Genomic DNA, 25,459 nt, shown 5'->3' on the forward strand with positions numbered 1-25,459 from the left:
TTTTGAGTCTTAATTCTGTTTTTATTATAAAAATATTACAAAAAAAACCCCAACTATTCAAAGCCTCTGAAAAAAAAGATGCAGACAGTGGATAGGGGCAAGACCAGTCATTTTCCCAGATACCTTGATAAACGATTGCTAACAAAAAGCAGAGTACTTTGTATGCAACTTTTTTTATAAGGTAAACAGAAGGTCAAAGTGAGGAGCTTTATTTAGGTTTTTTTTTTTCCCCCTACTCATTTTAAATGGAGGGAGAAGTTCTTATTTGAAGGATCACAGGCTAAGAGAGTGGCTGAGGTTGAAAGGGACTTCTGGTTGTCATCCTCTTCAACCCCAATGCTCAAAAGCTGTATCATCTAGGTGTGCTTGTCAGGGTCCATGTTCAGGCAGCTTGCAACTGTTTCTAAGTGTGGAGATATTTATGAATATGATATTGAGTAAACCAACATGAAACCCGTACAAAAACCCTGGTCCAGAGGTCTGCTTATCATAGAAGCTTATTTAATGTGTCTGTCCCACTTAAATGGAGAAGATGAGATACAGCTGTTGACCCAAATGGTCTGTATTACTTCACTGTGTACCTCTTCGGAGGAACAGAAAAGTGACAAGAACTGTCTCCTGCTTGAACCAGTGCAAGAAAACCCCCCTCTGTGCTAAGTTTTAGTGGCCATGGACTGAAGTGTTTTAGTTCAAGCTGATCAGCTTTCTCCTGCTGTGTCCTTCACATGACGCTGATGTAGTCAGCGAAGGCCTGAGAAGAGTCCCATGAGTCATTGACTACACTGCACACTGCTCTGAGACGCCGAAGTGCTTCTTGAGCTGTTTCAGCATCTTGATCCAGCCAATTTTGAAAGAGGCGTAAGTGGGTGAATTGAATCTTCCCCCCTCTCTGCTGGATGTAGCCTTCCAGCTTCTTTGTGAATTCCAGGAGCCCATCAGGTTTGATGCAATTTGAGCTGCCCAGAAAAAGGAGGACAAAAAAAAGTCACTAAGAGTCTAGGCTATAATCTGAGCAGTTACTGTTCCATCTAATAGCTGCCTATGTGAGGATGTTTCAATGCAAACTTCCCTCAGCAATAAAAAGTGCAAATGAACCATTAATTTAAACTGGAAAAACAAACAAACAAACAAAAACAGCTCCTGAAACACAACAATACTAAGGACTGGAAGTTTTTAAAAGCTTTTTAACTATGGGAGGAAACCATGAAACTTACACTTCTGGCCTCCTAATGAATGACTGGAGTAGTCCTCACTATGACCTTAAAATCCTGTTGGACTCAAGCTTCTGTTAGCACCCTTCAGTCTCATAGCAGCTGACTGGGCCTGAGGGGTGTGACCCAGTCCACAGCTCCCAGCACAGCCCTCAGCAGTAAGGGATCATTTCTCTCTTAGAAAGTGTGCAGAGGAGATATCAGATCCCCATGTTTCTAGATTAAAAGATGATTTCTCTTGCATAGATGCATAAATAGATATAAAGTTTCACAAGATTTAATCTTGTGAAGAGCACACAATAGGCAAGTGGAGATGACAATATCAGGATGCCAGACTGCTGAAAGAATGGCTATGGTTAGATTCTCAGCCTGTGTACTCCCAGTAAGCTGAGCCGTTAGGATGTAAATGGGATTAAAATCAAGGAAAACGGTCAGTATTGCAGAAATCCACCCTCCCCCTGCTTTGTGAAGGTTACTGCCTGTGTTTGTGGCCATTCAGGCTTAAAAAAAAAAAAAAAAAAAGCAGCAGTAGTTCAGGTTGAGAACCAAAGAAGATAAAAGGAATACAGAAGCATCCACAGGATCTGACGGGGAATGACAGTGCTCTCCCTGTGCTGGAGCAGTGGGAACAGAGCTATTCATGCTGATGGCTATAAATAAGTGTAGGTGGATACATTAGTTCTAACCTTAAGAGGAAGCAGGGTGTGCAGTAGCCTCCCAGGGGAGCAGGAAATGAAAGCTGCTTTTAAGATGGAACTTTTGATTCATTTATAAATGTGACAGTGCAGCACCTCAGGGAGCATGGCCTGGCCTTAGTCACTGGAGTTCCCTGACGTTTTTAAGTGCTCTCTGCAGCATCCTCTAGGCTTTTCTTGTGCATGTGTTCCCTTAAGTAAAGAAAAAATCTGCACTCAGGCTTTTATTGCTGTTCTGAGCCTAGCAGAGCTCCAGACATCCTAAAGCAAATTCAGTGCATTCAGAGCAACAGAATACCTGACATCCAGTTGGCAAAGAGAAGAGGAGGAATCTTCAGAGAAAATGTCTGCCAGGGCAACCAGCCTGTGGTTCCCTAAGAGGAGAGAAATGCAGCTATTAGTTCCCAGCTTGCATCTATCTTAAATATTTGAATAATCAAGGGGCTGAGATATTAACGTAGAAGGGAGGCTGAAAGCATGCGTGCCCAGCATAAAGGACTCATCTTCAGTTTGTCCTTAAAGAGATTTAGTCCTCTTGACACTGAGGTGGTGGAAATATTTGCTGCCAGGACAGATTGTTTCACTAAAAAAAACCGTGATTTTGTTTAAGGGTCAAAAATGCAGCTTTGTTTTAAAAATGGACAGAAGCCAAGGTTTAAACACAAACCTTGGTAATAAAAATGCATTTCAGGTGATCCCTCTTGTTTCATTAAAAGATCAGAAAACACCTGAAATTCTTCTCTCAGGCATTTCTACTTGGCCTATCAGCCAAAAAAGCAATTACTTCTGTAAATTCAGTTCCACAGCTTTGATGCAAAGTCTTCCTTTACTAAGTGCAGTCCTTTCAGTGGCTACCAAGAGTTTTTAAAGTTTTTGAGGCACAAAATACCCCAACTTAAGCAAAAATCTGTGCCTCTGGATGAGAAGCAGTGTGTCTGGTGATGCATCTGCTGTTGGGTATGTTCTTGTTAAAGCATTTGAAGCAGATCACTCACTGTTCAGTTGCATCTCAAGTAATGCTGGTACTTGCTTTTGCCACAGAGATAAGCAACTGTAATACTCATGCAGCAGCACCTGAGCTCTTAGTACACTGTTGAATGCAAATGAAATCCTTCCTATAAAAAAAAAATTACCTCAGCCCTCCCTCACTTGGTGAACTTAGTGACAAGGTTGATACTGTTCATGAAGTATGTTAAGTTGAGCACTAACATCATGGGCCAGCAATGGTCCTAACTACACCCCTGAAGCTACCCCCTGCAAAGCTGGTCTAAAGTCAAGTTTGACATCTATGGTACGCACCAAGGCGATTCCCAGGCAGTTTGAGGCTCTTCAAAGATGAATTTCTCTTTACTGTATTGATTATTTCTGACAAGAACTCAGTAGTGCAGCTTTCAAACAGCCGGCAGAAAGAGAATGTTATTTCTGTGGAAGAAATGGATTGTCAGTACGTGTTAATACTCCCTTTGTGCTTAATTATTTCACAATTACATCCTGCAGACAGCTCCAGACTTTAATCCATTTGCAAGAACTAAGCTTCCCTGGCAGCAGACCATGTATGAGAGCACTGCCATTCCATAAATATAAAGATGGCAATCCTCACACTTTGCCAGCTGACCCAGTTAAAGGCTGATCTGCTCTGTGGGTTAAAAACCTTTGTTTTATTTGCAAGTTGATGGACTCTCCTCTGAAACATGTGCCGAATTTGTGGCTGATCCTCTCTGCCCTGCTAGCAGAGTGCCAGGCATTCCCACTCTTCCAGCATCTGCAGATCTATCCCTGGGACACCTGACTTCTTGCTTAACATTGCACATCCAAATATCACCTCCTAAGCGTCAGCCAGCCAGTCAAACACAGCCACCTGCAGTACCTTTCCAGGTACCAGTGCCCAGGAGTTTGCTGTACCTTGTAGCATGGGATCCTGAAGCAAAAGCAGAACTTCTTTCTGGTGGTCAGCCAGGTTCACATCGTGAAAGCTCAGCTTCTTCAAATTTGGATTGCACTCTAAAAGCAAAACAAGTTCTCAGGTAAAATACTGTCTGGCCTTAGGATAAAAAACAAACAAACAAACAAAAACTGATGCAACTAACAGCTAACACCCAGAAATTGTACTGGACCATGGGAACACTGCTGGATTGTGGATAATTAAAAAGAAACCATCCTGTTGTGCAGGATCATCCACATGTTCAACAGAGAAACTAGGATGGCTGGCACCCATTTTCTTTTCTCAGTTGATTCCAAGGATTTCCGCACTGAAAGAACAGACCCACCCAAGCTGGTTCCAAACTAAAAAGACACAGATGTGGCAAGAGCTCAGAGTATAGATACAGGAGGTTCAGGTACCTGAGCAACTAAGGACTGCTGGCAGATGTGCCCCAGCAGCTTGTGCGGTGGAAACACTTCCAGACTACAGAATTGCCAGCAAGGGCTAACTAAATCAGGCCTTGGCAGAGTCCAAGCTAACTGACAAACAAGCAGTGATGCTCCAGCGATGGGAGACTGCAGCAAGGAAGTTATTCCATGGATCACAGAGACACTACCTACACATTAGCAGAGTACCTTTGAGTGCCTGCAAAAGGAGCCCAAGCTCCTGAGACGAAGGCAGTGTGGCGCTGTCAAGGGACAACTGCTGAAGGGACTTTGATGCCTTAAGCACTGGCAGCAGGAATGCAGTGTGCAGAGGCTCCCTGGGGAATCGGATCTCCAGCTGCTCCAGGCAGCACTCTAAGGCAAGAAAAAGAAAAATTACAATGAAAGATTGGTCTGGAGTGCTGGTCGTCAGCATAGCTAGGTCCTGGAGCAACCAAAACTCTGTGTGCCTTTCTGCTTAGGTTGGTAGGAAGAGCAGAAGCTCCTAAACAATTTAAAGACCTGGTGGGTACATTCCCTATGGGTTGCATGGACAGTCACGGCTAGCAGTTTAGGCCCAGCCTTGTACAAAGCTGTGCTGTATCAGGTTGGCATGCAGCAGTAAGATGCTTTGTCAAAGACTCAGGCTCCACGGGAGCACATCATAGACCGAGAATGACAGTGCATCACCATCTCCATCAGAAAGGGGAGGCTGTAATCACCTAATTACATGCCACTGTGACAATGCCGATTTCAGCTCTCATTTACATGCCACATCCCACTCATTGCTCAGAATCGGTTTCCTACCTGGGATTTCTGCATCACTGCAGCTTGGATTTCCCTCTGGCCTGTTTCCCTCCAGTTGGTTTTTGAGGTCAAAGCTGACTGAGAGTGTGTGGAGCCGGGGAAAGACACTCAGGATGCAGTGAACAAGCTCCATGCAGGGCATGTGGGAAAAGACGTCGCTCACACGCAGCACACGGAGGCAGCAGTCTGAGTACTGGGAGAGGGCCCGGAGCCCAGAAAGGATGCAGAAGATGTTAGCACCCAGGCCTGGAACAGCATTTGTAGAGAAAGAAGTTAGACATGTCTGTACAGACACCGGTGCACATGCAGCTGGAGCTACAGCAACAATGGAACTTTCAGACCAGTGCCAAGCAGTGGAGTCAAAGGCTAAATTCACAGGTTCCTCCTAGGTACTCTATCCATACATGCTTAAGTTACAGGACCGACTATACACAGGAGATGGAGATCTAGTTCTTTTGTTCTCCCAAGGCTGTAGGCTGTTCTCACACGCTAGCATTTGTCTCTGTACAAATATTTGCTGAAACACAGAGCAGCATGCCAACATCCAGTTCTCCCGGGACCTGGCACTGCCAAAGAAATTCTTTACAACTGTATAATGCCCTAGTCCAGGGTTACTCAGAAATCAGACTGGACAGAGTAAAAAGAATTATGTTTTGCCTGGACTTCGTCACTCTGTGTATGTCCCACATGGCTACAGTACATCCCTGTTTCTCACTGTATTGTCTCTCCCAGGCAGAAAGGATGCAAGACCAAAATTGAGTATATTCAGGGGGGCTGAAACTAGATGATCATTATGGTCCTTTTCAACCCAGGCCATTCTATGATTCTATTTCCTCCTGCTAGTAAGAATTAATCCAGGCACCTTCCATTGAGTTATGAATAAAGGGAGAAATCCATATTGCAAGAATGGACCGTAATATCTTCGAGGATATAGAACTATGCAGTTAGCGTTTAAGTGTTTTGCTTTGGTCTTTGGCAAAGATCAACACTTAGAGATACAAAACCAGTGACAGATTCGTGTCCGGACCAACAGACATACAAAATTATCACAGGCCTATTTTCCCCAGTTCAATACTCATAGAGCTTCCTATGCTTCATTCTCTGCATATTACCACCGTCCATTATCAGTCATTCATCCTGTCACTCACCCAAATGGGTTTGTGCATCCACATGGAAGAATGCTCAGCAGATTCCTTTGAACATTCCTGGAAATACCTGCAGGCTCAGGCCCTGCCACAGCTCCCCACAAAGGAGGAGCCAGTATCTGAACCAAAGTTTGGTTTGTCACCTGTTTTGTCTCTGCATCACCGCATCTGTCCCTGTGATCCTACCAGGCTTCCATTACATCTCCTTTCTCCACCCCTGATGTGCTGTGCTTTTGCAGCTGCATGTTTTCATCTCAGCACCATTTCAGACATAAAGATTCCTCTCATATTCCTGACTGTCTTCTAGCACTCAAGCAAGTCCTCACTCTCATTGAACATCTCTGCTAATGCCATTCTCGTGATCAGGAATCAATACTCTTACAACTCTTGTTTCAGTTAAAAAAATAAAACACTAAGTCAGATCAAATCACAGCTGAAAGGAAACATTCTGTGCACACCACTAACCGTTGTAAGACAGAACCAGGTTTTCTAAAGACACCCAGGAACTTAGCAGGTTACTCAGAGTCCGACACGTGTCGTCACTCAAAGGAATGGAGAACAGTTCCAGCGTGGACACACTTCGGAAGCGGTGAGCAGCTTTTAGAGAAAAGATCCCAGTGGACCCTCCTCTTCTTTTACAGCCAACATGGCCACAGCACGGAGATCCTGTGGAGGAACTAGTCAAGTTATCAGCGTTTTCTCCCTCTGTTATGGTGTTTTGGTCAATTGACACTGAGTTGTCCTCTCTAGCAACAGTAAAAACAAAATCATACAGGTCATCCAGGTCAGCACAAAGTCCCCTGCTTCGTCTGAGGCAGCGGCGTTTCTTCCCTACCGCAGATTTCGTGCGTCTGCGTGACTTTCGAAGAGCAGAGTGATGGGACAGCTGTTCTGAGAAGCAAGAAGATCCCTGTCTGCTCGTGTGGTCACAGGACACCTTGATGCTTGCCTCCTCACACGCTTGCTTCTCCAAAGGAAAACAATTCAGCCCAGAGAGGGCAGTGTTCTGGCCAGTGCCAGCCACGCATCCATTCACCTCCGCTTGCATATCAGCCTTCTCCAGAGCTCTAGGGGATTCCTTCTGGTGCTCACCATCACTCCACTCCCTCTCACTGCAGCAGCCCTTCTCAGGTCGCTCCTGTGTTGACTTCTGGCTTTGAGTATCTCCCTCCTCTCTGCAAAGGCCACATGGGCTGCTGTGATATGTAAGAGCATTTCCTGACCGCCAAAACCCAGCACTCATGCTCAAAATGAGAACAAGAAGAACCGTGTCAGGTACAGGCCAAGCACACATGGACACGTGGCTAACAGAGCCATGGTGAATCAGCCGGTGAAGGAGTAAAACCAGTGAACGCCTGATGGACTGGTCAGAGGAGAGGAGGTGCTGGAACTTCAGGATCCTCAGTGAGCTGGCCAGGTTCTCAAGCACTTTTTGGTTGTGCTCCGCAGCGAGCTCCACTGCGCCCTGCAGCATGTTGCACAGAGTAAGCTGGCTAACATGGGGTGAGCTGTGGAGCAGCGGTGAGAAATGACGGTCATTGAGACGCCAGTCGGAGGAAACATCCAAGACACCGTGAAGAACATTTGAGAAGAATGTTTCAAAGAACTTCTTCCTCCAGCAGGGTATATTCTGCAATTAAATCACCTCAGAGTCAGCCAGGATAAAAGCTACTCAGCAGGGCCGTGTTAACAAAAAGTCAGCCACCATCTTTCTCACTCTCTTTGAATCAGATTATTACACAGGTATACGCAGTATCTGATGAAGCTACAGCTAGCACAGCTAGGACTACCTTCCTACTTCTCAATATCCTTCCTCTGGGTATTTGTTCAAAACATGCTGGTGCTCCCACTGTTATCTTTTCATGCTGCTTCTGGGCTGATTTATACATATTCAGTAGTTTGAAAACAAAGCAAAATCACATTTCTGCCACGTAAAGAACACACCATCAGGAATTTGCTTCCCAAGAGACCCTGGGTAAGTTGGTGACCATTCTTTTGTGATACTGAATTGATGGAGCTTCTTTGGCTTCCACATGTAAAACCATTCTTTCAAAACTCCCTCTCTTCTGTGTTTTCTAACACATCAGCACAGTTTCTGCACGTGTAGGTTTAACCACGATGCAAGATATGGTATTAACCTTCTGTTCCCCTAAAAACTGCATCTGTAAAGACAGTCTATTCTTTTAGCACACTCACTGTTGTGATAGCAAGGCTGTGGACAGTTCATTTCTCACAATAGATGCTTATTTCCCATGATTATTCTTACACAAGAGCCGTGCCTTGCTCCCAAGCTCTACAGACACGCTTGAGTCAAACCAGAACCTGGGTGTCAACGCAGTTTCCTCACCTCTGAGTTGGGAGGCCTGGTTTTCATCACATCATCCCACAGCTTGCGCCAGATGGGCTGCGTGGAGAGCCCTGAAAAAAGAAACCAGGTGTTCTCAGCCCTTCTTCCCCAGCTGCAAGTCCTGCTCAGCGCTCCCACGGACACGGGCGGGCAGTGGAAGTAGGGGGGATGCAGGGTCAGACTGGGACAAGGAATGTCTTCTAAGTTCAAGGCTTAAGGTGAATAAAATTAGCACCTTGTGCTCCTGACCGGAGCGCCCCTCCGGTTTGGGCTTCTCTCTCCAATTGAGTTGGGGTCCCTTCAGTTTGGGGTGCATCCCTCCCCTCCGGGTTTGGGGGTGCGTCCCTCACTGATCGAGAATCCACCCCTCCGGGGTTAAGAGAACCCCCCAGACCTGCCCCTTCCCCCCTCACCTGCTCTCCGCGCGGCGGCCTCGGCTCGCTCCAGACGGAACACGGAAAGCAGCGGCAGGAGCCCCCTCAGGAGGTGCCCGGGCAGCGCTGCGGAGAGCGAGAAGGAGACGGCGGCAGCGTGCGGGCAGGTCCAGGTCCCGCTCCCGCCACCCCGCGCCGCCGCCTCCCCGCGCCTTACCCCAGACGTCGGGCTCCAGGGCCGCCATGCTGCGGCTCACGGCCGCCGCGCTCAGCGCCTGCAGGCTGTGCGGCCCCTCCGCCGACATCGCCTCCCTCGGCGACGCCATCTTGGGAGGGGCGAGCCACGCCTCCCTGCTGCCACCGCCATTGTGGAGGGGGAGGGGGCAGGGAGGAAGAGCAGGCGGCCATCTTGAGAAGGTAAAGCATCAGGGATTCCCCTTTCTCACGACAGGACTGGGCAGGCTAGCATAGCGAGAGTGGGCCAGCAGACAGAGAACTGCAGTGAGAGCGAAGCACACCCGGCTACAGCGTCGTGATTTCTGGAGATAAGGGCGAACAGAAAGCTGGCAGGCATGTTGAGGGGGTCAGGAGTGCGGCCGTGTTAGAAGGGGAAGCGCTAAGGGCGGGAAAAGGTCAGGGAGCGCTGCTGGCGCACTTCCGCTTCCGGAGCGGAGAGTGGCACTTCCGGCGGGTGACCCTGGTTAGTCCTCTCGTACCGCCATGGGGCTGCGAGACACCGTTGTTCATGCCGGGGAGCCCGAGGTGAGCGGAGCCGGGCGGGGCGGAGTGCGGAGAGCGCGCTGCGGGCCGGGACGAGGCCTGGTGTGAGGGCGGGTGGTAACGGCTGTGCTTTGCTTTGTCCGCAGGAGGAAGAGGAGGAGGAGCTGGTGGTGAGTCGGGGAGCGGGGCGCGAGGGCATGGGGACACGGGGTGGGCTCGGGCTGCGGGCCCTGGCTGCCATCGGGCCTTTAAGACGAGGAAAGCTGAGGTAAACCGCCGCCCTTCGGGGTCTCTACGCTTATGCCGTGCCCGCAGGACCCCCTCACCACGATCAGGGAGCACTGTGAGCAGACGGAGAAGTGTGTGAAGGCCCGGGAGCGCCTGGAGCTGTGCGATGCGCGGGTGTCCTCTCGGTCCCACACAGAGGAGCAGTGCACGGAGGAGCTCTTCGACTTTCTGCATGCTCGGGACCACTGTGTAAGTGCTGCTTACATCACGTGTCACATCTCAACGGGGCTGGGAACTGAAAGGCTTTCGGCTGTGCTCCTGAGCATAAAGGCAGTCCAGGTGTGAGACTGGGTTGCTGCTGAGTCACGGCAGGAGGAGCTCTTAAGAACTGTGGGCTTAATGCTTTTCTACAATTCCCTGGAAGGAGGTGGGGGTCAGCATCTTCTCCCAGATAACTGCGATGGGATAAGAGATAATGGCCTCAAGCTGAGCCGGGGAGGTGCAGGTTGGGTATCTGGAAAAATTTCTTCTCATAAAGAGCAGTGATGCAGTGGCACAGCTGCCCAGGAAGGTGGTGGAGTCACCATCCCTGGAGGTGCTCCAGAACTGTGCAGATGTGGCACTGGGGGACGTGGTCAGTGGGCATGGCGGGGTGGGTTGAGGTTGGACTGCGTGATCTTAGAGGTATTTTCCAACCTTAATGATTCTATGACTTGCCTTTTCAAACTTGAAAGCTTTGTAAGAAATCTAATTAGTTTGCTTGAATTAGCTTGTTGCAAAAAAATGAGGAGAGCCGATAGGGCCCCATGCATTGGTGACCAAGAGAGCCAAGAGCCCAGTAATAAAGCTGTGATGGTTTCCAGCCCTTTTGTACTGGGAGAGCTGTCAGTCACTGAGCACTCTGTCTCCTCTTCCAGGTTGCCCACAAACTCTTCAATAAGCTGAAGTGAATGCAGGAGTGATTGTCCATCTGCTTCTATAGTCCATCAGAAGAGCCTTGTCGGTGCACAGTACTGCTTCTGCCTGTTTATTGCCAATGTGAAGTACAAACAAAGTGGCTTCCTGGCAGTGACTGAGCACCAGAATGTCGCTGTGTCTGTTCTCATTGAAGATGTGCAGCTACACAAAAACCATGTGGATGTTCTGTAATTTTCCATATTAAACATTTGAAGTTCCTGTGGAAATGCCCTCAGTTTATTTTGTAGTCCTTGTAGTGCTCATTTGTACTGGTATGGAGTTACGCTGAAAGTAGTGAGGCTCAGAGCCCACCCTGCCTGCTTGTATCCAGGAGAGACTTTTTCTCCCTTGTAGGAATGTCCTTTCTGTGCACCCCTATGAGCAGAGGCTGTTGCCATCCCACTGCTAAGAACGCATCTGTTGGAGCAGCAGAGACACCACTGAATGTATGACTGATACTGTTCATTCAGTGAGTTGTGGCTAAATTGGTCTTTCCAGAGAATTTGCCACCCAAAGGAAGTGAAGGGACGACCCTTTTCTAGGAGGCAGTAGGATTCCTATAACGCTCTTCACCCCTGTGAGCTATGAGGTGAAGCCATTCCTGTTTAACGTGCCTTCAGAGGAAAAGCCCTCAGCTGCCCCTATTGCTGGCAGAGGTCAAAGGAGCCTCTGTTGTTGCCACCTCTGTGTTGTGGCCCAGAGCAGCTGTCCATGGGGCTGCAGGTGGGCACAGTGGTGATGCCATCTGTGTCTGAATGGTGTCTGAGTGGTGCTCTGGGGCACTGCTGCTGCAGTACCACTGAAAGCATCAGCCCCTTCTGCTGCCCTGGGGCTGTGGTGCAGTGAGGTTGAGTTCTCAAACAACAGAACATCCAGAGACAGAAGGATCCTTCAGGGGTCATGAAGTGCTACACATTCAGGCTCTGCTGTTTTGCTTCAGGGCAGGAGGTTTAGCAACAGGAATACTACAGAGCTGTTTCCCTGGGCAGCAAATACTTCCTCAGCTCTTTGGCCAAGCACAATGGCACCTTTTAAACGTGGCTGCTAGTAGCGCAGCAGTAGCAGCAACGCAATCCTTTTCCCGGGGGTTCCCAAACTCAATCCCTAACGGCTCCAAACAGCTCTATTCGTGCAGCATCGGGCCGGCTCTCGTTCCCACGTTCCCCCGGCAGCCTCGAACCCGGGGCAGTGCTGGCAGCTCCGGTCCCGCCCCGGAAGGCGCTGCTGAGCTCAGCCATGGCGGCACCGAGCGGGCGGGCGGCGGTGCTGCTGCGGGTCGGTCGTGTGCCGGGGCTGAGCCCGGTGCCTCGGCGGTACCTCTACAAGAAGAAGTGGGTGAGAACGGGGGGAGCTCCGCGCTTGTTTTCTTCCCTTCGATCCGTCACTCTCCTCGCTGTTCCTCTCCCGTCGCACCTCCTTTTGCTGCCCCCATTTCATCCTCTTTACCCCCTCCCCCCCCCCCCCCCCCAGCTCTGTTACTGCTGCACCCCTTCCCCGTTACACCCATCGCGGCTCTCGTTGCACCCTCCTGCACCCCTCACCCCTTTATCCTAAGTTACCCCCCTCCCTGAGCCCTCCTCCCTTTCCCCTCCTACACGCAACCCCCCCCAGCTCCGGCTTTTGGGCTCCCGGCCCCTTCACCCCTTGGATATCTCTCTCCGAAGGCCACCACCGCCCCGCGCATCCCGGCCCCACGCCTGGCGCTGCACCACTTCGACACCACGTACAGCCTGCAGCTGCAGGAGCTCTGGCCGGCAGTGCGCTCCGCAATGCTGTGCGAGCAGAAGTACGGCGCCCTGCTCAACAACTTCGCCTGTGCCGACCTCACCGCCCAGCGGTTGGAGCTGCTCAGCGCCACCGATTTCGTCTCTGAAGCTGCCAGAAGGGCGCGGTGTTGGCAGGAGAGCGCGGGTGTAGGAGGGGAGAGGAGGAAAACTTCGCTGGAGGGCTCTGGTGGAGACGGGACAACGTTGCCAACAGAGACGTCACCGCTGCTTCGTGCCTCTCTCAGCTCCAACGTTAAGTGCTACACCTTTCCCAGGGGGGACATCTCACGTTTCCATCCTGCACGGTGAGATGGTTCTCCTGCTTCCTTCTGCTAACCGTACTGCGGGCACACCGAGCAAAACAGATCGGATGCGTAACAAAACAAAGCCAAAAAAAAGCATTTTAGTTGGTGCTGGATGGTGCTGGACTGTACCCAACCAGGCTTCTGGTAATGCCTTACTGACTGCTTCACATCTGGAGGTGCTCAGGGCTGGGTTGGATGGGGCCCTGGGCAGTCAGAGCTGGTGGGGGGGCACACAGCACATGGCAGGGGTTGGAGCTGGCTGGTCCATCCATAAGGTCCCTTCCAACCTAGCTGTACTATGATTCTATGAGTCTGTGTTTCTATAACTTCCTGCTACAAACCGACATTGCTAGTTGTAATGCTGGAATCTATAATGTGATAGAAAGCACATAAGGCTGCAGCAAATAAGAACAAGCCCAAATGCAGCAGCCATAGACACAGAAACAAAGAAAGACAAACTTCTTACCTTTAGAAGTTCTCCAGTATACAAGGATCTCCAGAGGGATATCCTCACTTCCACTTGGCAACCCTTAAATGAGGTCTGGGAAGAGGTGGATCCTGACTCCACCCCTTCTGGTCACTCGGATGCATTGCACGCACCTGAGCTCCCCTGGGTTGGCCCTGCCTTCCCACCAGGTGCTCAATCACTGCTTCAAGCCATGACTCAACACTTCCACTTACACCAGTGTCAGGCTGTTAGCACCCGCTCCTTATGGCCATACCCATCTTAGTTAACAATTATATCTTTTTTCCCTTGCTTTCTATATGCAAAACGGTGGTTTCCAGGCCAGACTCTCTCGGGATCCTCAGCTACTATCTCATGGATGCTGCATCCCTCCTGCCCGTTTTGGCTCTCAACGTGCAGCCGGATGACTTCGTCCTGGACCTCTGTGCAGCTCCAGGTGGCAAGATGCTGGCTCTGCTGCAGACTGGGGCTTGTGGTAAGCGAAGGGGTTGTTCCTCAGCCCCATTCTGTTAGTAAAGCTGCGATGGGAGAGAGCGTGGGGTACGTGGCGATGCCTCTCTGTTCATCTGCTTATAGGATTTGGTGTGGTTTTTGTTTCCAGAGTGAATTGCTCAGCATGCTGTTTTCCCATCTCTCAACTCAGGGCATCTGGCAGCCAATGATGTCTCCATTTCCCGAACAAAGAGGTTGTACCACATTCTCAATAGCTACGTTCCCAAGGAAGTCAGGGAGACTGTGAGCGTTACATCGCATGACGGAAGGGACTGGGGGGAGCTGCAAGGTGGAACTTTTCATAAGGTGAGCGATTGGAAACCAATGAAGGGAATCATAGAATGCTTGGGTTGAAAGGGACCTTAAAGCCCAACCAGTCCCTTCTGTGGGCTGGTTGCCCCCACCAGCTCAGGCTGCCGAGGGCCCCATCTGACCTGGGGTACCTCCAGGGATGGGGCACCCACAGCTCTCTGGACAGCCTATGCCAGAGATACACCTCACGTGTAGTTTAGTTTCTTCCTGTTTCAAAGGCAGACAGCAGCTTACCCAACAGTGTAATTGTACCGTTTTGCATGGCCTGATATGCCGAACAAGAGCTAAGACTAAGCCAAGTGTAGAGCAATATTTCCTCTGGCTATACCCTTCCTCCAGGATCTGTGAGTATGGGTATCCTGAGCTGTATTTTTGCTTGGTGGTATAAGCTAAGCAAGGTACAGAGTGCTGTGTTTGTCTGCCTGGTGTGGTGGAAGTATTGGGTGAGGTGATGCTGGAGGATTTCTGAGATAAACCCAAAGCTGATGTAGGATCTGCCCTGCTGCAGGTCCTTGTGGATGTGCCCTGCACAACAGACAGGCACTCCGTCATGGAGGAGGAGAACAACATCTTCCACAAAATGAGAACCAAGGAGCGTCAGATGTTGCCAATGCTGCAGTTACAGCTGCTGATGTGAGTGAGCTTGAAGCTGTTTTGTTGCTGTATGTATTAGTACTGAAACCTCTTCTTAATTTACACGTGCCTAGTCAAGAGCTCTCCTCACCCTATATAGGTTATGTGCTGGCTTCCTTATTACCGTGCTGCTGTCCCATACTTCCCTCTTCCTCCCCTGGTGGTATGTTTGTTCCATCTTGTCCACAGGGCAGGGATCCTTGCTGCCAAGCCAGAAGGAGAGGTGGTGTACTCCACGTGTTCCCTCTCTCAGCTGCAGAATGAACACGTGGTCGAGAGAGCGATAGACATCGCAGAAACTCAGTTCGGCATCACTGTCCACATTGAGGACCTGAGCCACTTCCGGACGCTCTTCCAGGACACGTTTTGTTTCTTCTCAGGTTGCCGGCTGGGGGAGCTCGTTCTGCCTCACCTCACAGCCAACTTCGGGCCTATGTACTTCTGCAAGTTACGCCGAGCATAAGGGATGGCAGATCTGGGCTTGGGGCAGCTCGGCTTTCCTCGCTGTACATCTCTGGGCCATCACATTTGGAACTGATGTTGTTTCCGTATTGCTAGCTATCATGAAATACCCTGGATGTCCAGGGAAAGCATATTTAAAGGATATTTATTTTTCTTGTTAAAATCTCTCAGATGGGCTAAATGGTTTTCATCTGATGTGAACAGGCTCAGGATAATAAATACTAGCTGGGGGTGGATCTCCAGCTTTCTCCAGGTCTGCATAGTCCGTCTCTACTGTCCTGTCTGCTTTGAGAAGAAGCATTAAGATCCTGAAAGGAGAGGTCCTGAAGAATGTTGCTCTGCTGGGGTTGGAAATACACTCGTGATGCTTGAGATCTGCTGGTGGAAAGAGCTCAGTGCTGTAGAGAGGGATGCGTTGCCATCTCCCACGCACAGGCAGAGAGGCTGAGAGGGGTGTGAGCGCTGCCATGCATCCTTGGTGCTGTGTAATGGCCAGTGGGAAGGTGTATGATTTTGGGTAATAACTGCACTCACATGATTGTATCCATCAGCGGAGGGTTACTCAACTTTATTACAACATGTTTATTTTTGTGGGCAGAATAGTGGTGCAGCAGTAGATAGACACAGATGTGTTCCATGCAGGGCTGTTAGCCCCACAGTTGCATCCTCTGCCAGCAAGAAAACGCTACTGAGTTTTGGAATCCTTTTCCCTTATCCTTGCCCTGCTTCTCGCAAGAGGCTGCGTAGATGGAAATGAAAGTGACCACCTATCCATATCCATCCTTTCAGGAAGGTGCAGTTCATGGATTGTTGATCATTTGAGCTCAGCATAAGCCAGTCCTGCCCTCTGCATCACGTCTCTGACAAGACAAGCGTTGGTGTGGCTGCACAGTGTGCTGGTGGAGAGTGCTGCATAGGTATTAATGCAGCAACAGTGACTGGTTGTTTTCAGCCACTGGTGCAAGGAGGGGGGAGAAGGGGAAGGAAAAGCAGAGGAGTGGAGGACAGGTGAGTTGTGAAGCTGCAGTGTCCAGGTGGAGTCTTTGGGTATTATTGTTTTTCTTCAAAGGAAGGCTGTGATGCAAGCAAGATTCCCTTTAACAAAGAAGTTTGGTGCTGTGAAGTCTTCATCAGTGTGATGAAGTGCTGCAGGCTTTATGCTGATGTTTTGGTCTCTGCCTCAGCTGCTGGGCTATTTAGAGGCAATTCCAGCACTGTCTGAGCCGAGACAGGATAAGAAGGCAGACTTACAGGCCTTGTAATGGCTACCGAGGAAATGGCTGTGTCCTTCAACAGGATCTGTGCTTGTCAGCAAGAAGAGGGGCATGAAATAGCTTTTCTTCCTTCCTTCCTTCCTTACTGTAATTCTATGCCCTTCAGATAGCAAAAGGGAGAAGTGACGCAGAGCTTCCCCTTCCCGCCCTGCTGAGGTGGGGCTGGAAGGGCTACGCTGCTCTCTTTGCTCTGCTGAGGGTCTCCACCTCCTTCATGAACCGGAGGCACAGCTCCTCCTGCCACGGCAAAGCCACGCACTGCACAGCCACGGGCAGCCCCACGGCTCCTTCCACGGCCTGCAATGGGGACGCAGGTGGTGAGGGGACGTTTAGGAGCTGCTGTTTTCAGTGACGCCCTCACTCCGAGCATCCAGCACCTCCTGTGTCACATACCTGCTTCAGTGTCCTGTCCCAGAGGTCACCACAGCATCCTCGGTAAAGCTTCAGCTCTTCCTCATCAGCCTCTGTCACTGTGCTGACGGGTACGACCCCGGCGGGGAAGTTGAGGACATTGTACAGCATTGTGGAGGTGATGGCAGCTGAGAGAAGAAAAACAGACAATACACGTGGCCACGGGCTCAGGTTCCTTCAGTTATATCCGTGTTCCTCGAAGGCCCTGAGAAGCAGCTGCTGCTTGGAGATGAGACTGCATAGGGCAGATCATCCACGAGTCCCAGTCCTGTTACAAGGCCAGCCCTCTCCCCTCCCAGGAAGGCCAAGGCTCACTTACAGAGGAGTTTCCCAGGGAACCCTATGGTGAAGGCTGGCCCCAGCACAGGGCACAGCACGACATCCAGCTGGAGTTCCCTCCATTGGGCGATGAACTCAGAGCGGTACACCTGTGGGAGGGAAGGGGAGACATGCCAGGAGCACTTCAGTTTCTTTGGAGTTTGTGTGGAGGAGCCCTTGCTGGGTCACAGTGCTGCCAGGGCAGATAGAGGTCACTACTGAGCCAGTCCTAAAGTCCCGCTCCATGGAACCAGCTCTTGCAGTCTCATAGTGCTGATATCCCCAAAGGGAGACACACACTAAAATCCAGTGTAGAAGCATCTGCCTCCACAGCACATGGACAAAATATGGACAGGAATTGGAAAGGTCGCTCCTTAGCTGGCCCTACTGCACTGGGACGACTGAGCATTGGCATTTGGGCATTGAACACTGTGCAGCCAGTGAAGTCTTGACTGGCTTGACCCAAAAGTCCCAGCTATGCCATTCTCAGCTCTATTTTGTGCCTTTCTTTCTGTCTTCTTCCCAGCTCCCCACTTTCTTAAATACTGACACCTCCATAAACCTGGAATTTGCCCTTAAGCCTCAACTCATAACATGATGCTGGAGAGAAAAACCCTCAAAACGTACCTCTATTTGATGCTGGTGATCCCACATCTCCTTCACTGACCTGTGAGTGGAAATCACAGCAACTTTTTTATCACCATTTGAAAGCATTTTGGTGAGGAAGAGAAAGTGCTTAAGCAATTCTCCAGGTTGATAAGCGTTGGTGATTTTAGCAATTACATAAAGTAACGTATCTTGCCCACTGTCTCCTAAGTTTCCTTTGGCATTTGGCCACGCAGTTAAACAACAGATGTTTGGAAGCGATAGAAGATTTCTCTAGTGACCCTACCCAAGTCCCCTGATCCTTTTGGTGTAACACTGGGGACAGGGTAACACCAGAGGAGTGGGGAAACAACAAGCTCTTGAAACCAGAAGTGTCCAGAGCAGAAGGATGGGTCCTGCAGAAAGTGGGCCAGAACCTGTTGTGAACCCAGCATCATCCACCCCACTGCGAACAGAGGTGAAGGTAAAGTTCATTTCCATAGACACTCCTGCAGAGGATGCTGTCCTACCTCATGCTGCACAAGGCGTTCAGATAGTCGGCCATGCGGGGAAACTGGCAAGGAAAAGGGTTGCTGTTAGGGATGTGAGGTGGGGTGCAGCTCCCCGTGCCCTCCCAGCCAACATGCATTGCTGTCCTGCCTCAGCCCTTGAGGAAGGGTGTGACACTGATTAAAAATGCTCTACGTGGCTTTTGCTTTGATTCTAACCTAGGGATAGTGCTTCAAATAGCAATAGATAGTGACCCCCCCTGCCACAGTATCCCAATGCGTGAATCTGTAGGAAACCTGTCAAGGCTTGCTGACACCACTCAGCTTTGAGAATGAAGCCGGGAACTCACCAGAGGTTTAAGAATCAGAGCCAGAATCTTCTTCCCAAGCCTTGGGATCCTGCAGAAATTCACCTGGGGTTTTAAGCCTGGATCTACAATATTTCCTGTACTGAGGGATGACAAGAGGAGGGGATCATACCAGAGAAGCTGTTGGCCCTTTCTCAGAAAGCTGAGTATCTCCTGTTTGGGGTGTGAAAAGAGCTAGTTTTGCTGTGAGTTGTGTTCATGGGCGTGGGGAATGCTTCTACTTACAACACATCCAACCAAGCACGGCCTCCATCAGCAAAAAATGTCTTCAAAAACAGTTCAGTCATGACATGGCGGACGTGAAGTGGAGTAAAGAGCACCAGCTGCATCAAAATATGAGATCATGTGGCAGCCTGAGGACGTGAATCATTTCCGTGGCCTGACTATGGATATACTTGTAGACCACTGGAGTAGAAGCCTCCCTGTTCTCCTCACGCTGCTGGGCAGTCCATTGCAGCCCTTTGCCATCCCAGCCATCTCCCCTCCCACCACCGCAGCGGTGCTCACCTCGTGCCCAGCTGCCTGAAGAGCCTCCCTGGTTTCATGCACCGCCCTCCTCATGCAAGGAGGCAATGGGAAGTAACCATCTGTGTCGTAATATCCGATCCGCAGGGGAGCAGAGCTTGAATACACCTGGAGCAAAGGAGACACCAGTCTGGTGCCGCCTTCCTCCCATGCTGGGGTGTCTAAGTCTGATAAACCACAAACCACACCAGTACTGTCAGGATAACCGGGCCCTTGAGGCATGCAGGACCTCTGAGGACCAGGCTCACCTCCTCATTGAAGGGGATGGGGGGCACGGTGGGATCCAGCCGGAACATCTCCTCGCAGAGCAGCGCCTTCATGCAGAGGGCCAGGCTGTCCACATCCCTCGCCATTGGCCCCAGTGCACATGGAACTGGCATGGGACGAGAGAAAATGTCTGTGGTAAACAAAGGGACATGCCAAGCACCGGTCTGCCATCATGCAAGGAACCATTGGGCAACGAGGTGGGATGTTCTAGATGGGCCCCCATACAACTCTTGTCTGTCTCAGCCCTCCTCAGGCCTGGAGGATGACAGAAGATCTTAGAGATGACATAACTTCACTGAGGTGACCCCATAGAGCCACGGCAATCTGCACCTGGGCTTCTTGAACCCAGATCAGTGTCCTACAAAGCAGACAGATAGAAGCAAACCTCAGCCTCTACCACATCCCACTCTCCCTGCTCTTCACAGCACCTGGAGAAAATCAACCTGAAATTCACATACCTGACACAATCCCATCGACTGGGCCACTAATTCCAGACAGACTGCAGGAAAAGAAAAGAAGTACATTGTTATGTACTAAATTCAGTTCAGTTTTGGAGCTTTCAGAGATTTAAGGGCTGAAACTCAGACAGGGCTGAATTCCCATTCCCTCACCAAGGACACCCTACATGACCAGGCAGCAGATCCATCTGCTTGCTGACCCCTCCCTCAACATGGCGGGTAGGTGCACAAGGTGGGTGTGAGCTAAGAGTCTCCTAGCAGAGAGAGAAGCACAGACCCAACACCTACCTGAGCCTTTTGGCTGTGGGTTTGAGCCCACACAGCCCACAGAAGCTGCATGGAAGACGGATGCTACCACCTACGTCCGAGCCAATGCCCAGGAGGGAGCCTCCCCCTGCAATCAGAGCTCCCTCCCCTCCTGAGGAGCCCCCGGGGGTCTTCTGATGGTTGAGGGGGTTCAACGTCTGGCCAAAAATGAGATTGCTGCAGTCATAGCTGTGGAGCAAACCAGCAAGTAGGCTGTAAGGAGCAGCCAAGCCTCTTGAGTTGGTTGTCTGTCCCTTGCAGTGGGCTTACATGGCATAGCCAACCCCTCCTTCCACCCTGTAAATCCTTCAGACATGGCTCATTCCCATTAAGCCACCTCCCACGCACAAGTGCACTTAACTTCTGTTATGCCATGGTGGGATTTTTCCCCTTTAATCTTATCGAAAAGCCATTTTCAGTTGAACTGAGATTGTTGGCAACAGATGGAAGACAGATTTGTCTGGGAACATCTCAGGAGACAGGAAAAAGTCTGTCCCTAAAACCCATGACCTACAGGCTGGGTTTTAGGTGCAGGAGAAGAGAGATTTCTAATGATGTATGTTACTTGAAGAGGGACTGTGGCACATTGGTCTTAGCGAATGGGATGGCCCCTTGTCTCTTCAGAACCTTGACTAGGACACTGTCCTCCTGCTCTGGAGTGCCAAGGAACTTCACGAGCCCACAGGTTGATAGATGCCCCTGCAGAAAGGAGAGGTGACAGTAAACAGTGTCAGAACATTTTCCCTGCTGTTTTGGAAGGAATATCATAATCATAGAACCATAACATGGTTGGGTTGGAAGGGACCTTAAGGCCTAACCAATTCCCACCCCCTGCCATGGGCTGGTTGCCCCCAACAAATCAGGCTGCCCAGGACCCCATCCAGCCCAGCCTTGAGCATCTCCAGAGATGGAGCATCCACAGCTTCTTTGGGCAGCTGTGCCAGAGCCTCACTGCCCTCTGAGTAAGATCTGGTGTCCCCTTTGGGGTGTACTAATCCACTCCCTTGCATAAAGGGCCAAGGATTCCCTCTCCTGTCATAAGCACAAGGCTGCCAAACACAGGGTTAAGGCTTCTCCTGAACCTACCCTTGCTCTTTTTCATGCTATTTCTCTCCCTTGACCTAGATGCAACATTGCAGGTATTCTTTGTTCACTTGCTCAGGATCAAACCCAGCATCCTGCTGTCCAGGTGAAGCCTCCACTGAATGTTCAGGGAGGGAATACAAGCCCTAGGCAATGACAGCACGGTCCTTTTTCTGTTAGCCTTGATGTCTGGCTCTTATTTTGGGCTCCAAGTCCTCTTAGCTGTGTTGGTAAATCAGCATGGAGCTGATCACCTAACAAATCATCAGGACTCCTCAGCAGCTCCTAATTGCCTGGGTTGCAGATGCAATGGGGTGTGGGGTCACAGCCCCAAGCCTAGCCAGGTTCCCACATTCATCCACTTCACCACCCAGCCCAGCTCATGATGGGATGTTTCATGGGCACTAAGGGAAGCACCTTGTGGCCAATGTGATCCTTGATGCTGACAGGGATGCCATACAGAAGCCCTTTCTCCCTCTGCTGCTGTATTTCCTGGAGCTGCTCTTCACACTCTGGGATGAAATACTGCACGCAGTTTGTCTGCTGGGTCACTTCCAGGGCCTTTTCCAGACAGATGGAGGAAGAGGCGTTAGTTAAGAGCAATGAAATGACATGGCTGCATCCAATAGCTGTCTGGATCTTCAAAGTGAGAAGCTTGGTTTGAACGGTAATCCCCTCCCCAGAACATCTGGAAGGTCTCAAACCATCTGAAAGGGTTATTTGGTGATGGGTATGACCCATTAGACAGAGATATCCCCGTCCTTATGTATCTTTCTTCTGCTATCTGCTATATTAAAGACGTACCATAATCAGCAGTTCTAGCAAGTCACCATCCCACACATCACAGCATGGATAACATAAGCAATTTGCCCTTCAGGATGTGAATAGGCACTCACCTTCTGTATGTAAGTGTAAAGGACGGTCCTGGGGGACAGGGACCCTTCCTGCAGCCTCCCAGCGAGTTCCAGCAGGGGCAGGGACAGGATGGCATCTGTCTTGTCACTGGGGACCTGCAACAGAAAGACGAAGAAGACAGTTTTAAAACTACATACTTGTAGATGCTACGCCTTATCTCCAGGTATATTACTGCTGTAAATGGTGAGTTGGTTGAGCTGGAACACGCAGAGGAGTAAATAGGGCAGGAATGAAGGGGGTTCAAAATGAGTACTGCAGAATTCAGGGCCACGTCCGTGCTGGCTGGGTGGGTGTCTCATTCACACATGTCACCTCCTGTTTGCTCACAGGTGACACTGAGTGCCCTGTGTTTCATTAGTTAAGTCGGGTCAAGTTTTCTGGGCAGCCTGAGAGGCCTCATTTGCTGGTAACCCTGGTAAATTTCTTTTGAAGACACTCCAAGAGCTACCCCAACACCCAGGTTTTACAGCCAAGGATACAGGCGTGTGGACAGATGTGTTACCTTAGACTCAGGAAGAGTTTTTGCTTCTACCCATGTAGGCAGAAGACATTTTCATACGCCTAAAGATCTACAGGATTTGGGCCAAGTGGTGATCACCTTCATTGGTAATAACCTTCATTGGTCCAAATCCTCTGGATCTTCAAAGGCTTCGTCACCTTTGTTCCAAACCTCTTCCAAGTGTAATTTGCATCTCCCTGGCTGTAGGCTTCCACCACATCTCATCCAGCTTCAGAAGATGTGATCTCCCTTCCTCCCAGGGCAGCCTTTCCCTTTGCTGAAGGCTGCCGGCACATCTCCCCTGGGATCCTTGTTATAAAAGCTATGGAGAGGTGAGCTAGTAGGAGGAGCTGCAGAACATGAGCAGACACCCCAGTGGGTCTTAGCTCCCCATGAGGATGGGTTACCTGCTCCCTGAACTGTTGGACGGCTTTTGCCATTTTCTTCACACCTTCATCCCTGGTCCTCCGAGCCTCTTCCATCTTCTTCTGGATGTGCCTTTTGCTCAGCCATTTCCAGACCACTACAGCTGCTGCCGAACCACAGAGCAGGGCAAGGGCAGCAGCAGAAGCCAGCTCTGTCTCTGGCAGGAGCTCTCTCATCACTTTGTGCAACTCTCTGGTCTCTGAGGATGGGTTGAGAATGAGAAGCAAGACAGGTGGGAGTGCTTCCCCGTCCCCCAGATCAGTTCCTCCTCCCAGCACCACTGCTGAGGCTCAGCAAATAGCTTATAAACCCATAGCTGACCTCTGCAGATGTGCCTTCACTGGGGCATGAAGTGGAGAATGATTGACCGAAAAGTGCAACAGGTTAAGCATGCAGAGCTACTGAACCCTGGCTGCATTGGGTTTATGCAGGCTGTCTGCACTGCAGGAAGTTCTCTGCTGGGGAGGAAGAGCCGTGGGATCTGCTGAACAAAAGAAGCAAGGAAATAGCTTTGCTCCCGTTTCCTGCGTAGCCAAGGAAGACAATGGAAGAAGGGGGGAAAAGAACAGTTTGAAAGCACGAGATTTCCCTGCACAGAGATGAGGAGGGTATGATGAGAGGATGCACATCTGTGGGGCGCTTACTCATCCACCAAGGTCCTTAAAACCATCCTACTCCCGTAGCTGTCTAAAGCTGCTTCAAGAGCCCTATCAAAGAATCACAGAGGTTGGAAAAAAAGCAATAAGGTCACCCAGTCCAACCCCACCCCACCCCACCATGCCCACGTCCCTCAGTGCTGCATCCCCACAGTTCTTGAGCACTTCCAGGGACGGAGTCCCCACCACCTCCCTGAGCAGCTGTGCCACTGCATCACCCTTTTCTTTCAGTAAAGAAGTTTTTCCTAATATCCAACCTGAACTTCTCCTGCTGCTCTCACCCTGGGAGACAGGGCTCAGCACTGCCACTATGCCTGCGTGCACCAGAACAGCTGGGTCCATGCCATGAACGAGCACACAGATGCTGTGGTAAATCCCACGTGGTTGCAGCCCAGAAGCAAAATATTCCCAGCAGACATGGAGACAGCCAGTGGCTGAGAGCAGCACAGACACCTCTTGCCACAAGCACGCAAGAGCATCTCCGTGCTCTGAGATGAAGTCGAGAACTTAGCAAACATCAGCCCCTTTGAAGAACGTCAACTTTGGCATCCTCTAAGAAACAGTGGGGAGTGGACAGCAATTAACCAAGCTGTAACAAACTAAGCTGGTTATCTACCGTGCTCCTTTTTCAGTGGCACCCTTGCTTAGTGGGCATGGTGGTGATGGGTTGGTGGTTGGGCTGGATGATCGTAGTGGTCTTTTCCAACCTTAATGATTCTGTGAATACTCAACCCCCCCTCCCTCAACCTCTTGGGATCTGTGCAAAGGCTTCCTAAGGAATAGGTGTGCTCTTTGCACGTGACACACAACCCCTGTGCTGAGCTGAGCGGATGTGGGAGTTTATTCCCCACGCTGAGAGGCATCAGGGCATTGGGTTCTCACATCCGCTCATGCTCTGGGTCCCGTGCTCTGATCCTGCCCTTTAGACACTGCAAATGTTTAACAGAGACAAAGCCAGCTGTGTCCAAACCTACTCGGTGTTTCAAAGGGCAGTTTTATTAGTGAGAACAGCTGCACTTCCAGATGGCCGGATGCTGCTGAGGAAGCCCTTTTCCTATCAGTGGACAAACGTTTTCACCTCCCTTGTAAATCAGAAGCACAGCTCTTCCACCACAGCCTGCAGTGGGAACACAGGCAGCAAAAAGCCACCGGAGGGGAGTGAGGGTTGAATCCATACAGAGGGATGGGATGGTTTCAAAATCCAAACTTGTTTTGCACCTTCTGAGTAGACCTTTGGGCTGCTGAGGCACTCCAAAACTATATGAAATGAGTGTCCCTAGCAAGGAGAGGAGCAGCTACATAGAGGTAGATGGGCTGAGCTTTGTGTGGATTCAAAGGCAAAGGGGATCAAGGGGTGATTGGAAGCCTGATGAGAAAGAGACCTCTGTTTCTGTGGGGAAGATGAGGCAGGGAATGTCCCAGATCAAACCTCAAGTTCCTAAGCGGAGAAGTCAGCCTGCCTAACTCACAGCTCAGAGTTTATTCCTGAAGATAAACAATCAAGGCCAAGTGCAGCACTTTTGCAATGATATTATCATTCGACTCAATCCAGGTCTAAGGTCACAACGTCAAAGTAGCTGTGACTGTGCTCAC

The 25,459-nt window shown here is 50.3% G+C and overlaps 4 protein-coding genes across 9 annotated transcripts; 2 read left to right on the plus strand and 2 right to left on the minus strand.

Annotated features, from left to right (window-relative positions):
• Positions 1-9,263, minus strand: LRRC41 (leucine rich repeat containing 41). Of its 2 annotated transcripts, XM_422448.8 has the most exons (10): positions 9,143-9,263; positions 8,965-9,051; positions 8,552-8,622; positions 6,670-7,834; positions 5,060-5,305; positions 4,463-4,627; positions 3,809-3,907; positions 3,206-3,328; positions 2,205-2,280; positions 1-956 (listed from the first exon to the last, which is right to left on the minus strand). In XM_422448.8, exons 1-10 carry the CDS (start codon positions 9,249-9,251, stop codon positions 722-724), a joined length of 2,376 nt encoding a protein of 791 aa, XP_422448.3. In that variant the 5' UTR covers positions 9,252-9,263; the 3' UTR covers positions 1-721. The 2 variants fall into 2 exon arrangements, with proteins under 2 accessions (XP_422448.3, XP_040561331.1); XM_040705397.2 differs by lacking the exons at positions 4,463-4,627; positions 5,060-5,305.
• Positions 9,264-9,590: 327 nt separating this feature from the next.
• Positions 9,591-11,057, plus strand: UQCRHL (ubiquinol-cytochrome c reductase hinge protein like). Its single transcript, NM_001277673.2, has 4 exons — positions 9,591-9,687; positions 9,792-9,815; positions 9,961-10,122; positions 10,791-11,057. Exons 1-4 carry the CDS (start codon positions 9,646-9,648, stop codon positions 10,821-10,823), a joined length of 261 nt encoding a protein of 86 aa, NP_001264602.1. The 5' UTR covers positions 9,591-9,645; the 3' UTR covers positions 10,824-11,057.
• Positions 11,058-12,062: 1,005 nt separating this feature from the next.
• On the plus strand, positions 12,063-15,526 carry NSUN4 (NOP2/Sun RNA methyltransferase family member 4). The gene is made up of 6 exons (NM_001277592.2): positions 12,063-12,165; positions 12,495-12,901; positions 13,688-13,842; positions 14,011-14,165; positions 14,680-14,804; positions 14,994-15,526. Exons 1-6 carry the CDS (start codon positions 12,067-12,069, stop codon positions 15,265-15,267), a joined length of 1,215 nt encoding a protein of 404 aa, NP_001264521.2. The 5' UTR covers positions 12,063-12,066; the 3' UTR covers positions 15,268-15,526.
• A 278-nt stretch (positions 15,527-15,804) lies between these two features.
• On the minus strand, positions 15,805-23,489 carry LOC429098 (fatty-acid amide hydrolase 1-like). Of its 5 annotated transcripts, none has more exons than XM_040705401.2 (16): positions 23,192-23,428; positions 22,900-23,106; positions 22,267-22,380; positions 21,788-21,931; positions 20,853-20,986; positions 20,270-20,476; positions 19,982-20,022; positions 19,505-19,629; positions 19,239-19,364; positions 18,957-19,054; positions 18,714-18,813; positions 18,385-18,428; positions 17,897-17,936; positions 17,271-17,379; positions 16,934-17,079; positions 15,805-16,837 (listed from the first exon to the last, which is right to left on the minus strand). In XM_040705401.2, the coding sequence occupies exons 2-16, from the start codon at positions 22,903-22,905 to the stop codon at positions 16,712-16,714; spliced, it is 1,560 nt and encodes a 519-aa protein (XP_040561335.1). In that variant the 5' UTR covers positions 22,906-23,106; positions 23,192-23,428; the 3' UTR covers positions 15,805-16,711. The 5 variants fall into 5 exon arrangements, with proteins under 5 accessions (XP_040561335.1, XP_040561334.1, XP_040561333.1 ...); XM_040705400.2 differs by having other exon boundaries at positions 22,884-23,106; XM_040705399.2 differs by lacking the exon at positions 22,900-23,106 and having other exon boundaries at positions 23,236-23,489.
• Between the last annotated feature and the right edge of the window lie 1,970 nt (positions 23,490-25,459).

The sequence above is a fragment of the Gallus gallus genome, chromosome 8, assembly GCF_016699485.2.
Source record: "Gallus gallus isolate bGalGal1 chromosome 8, bGalGal1.mat.broiler.GRCg7b, whole genome shotgun sequence".
Lineage (NCBI taxonomy): Eukaryota > Metazoa > Chordata > Aves > Galliformes > Phasianidae > Gallus > Gallus gallus.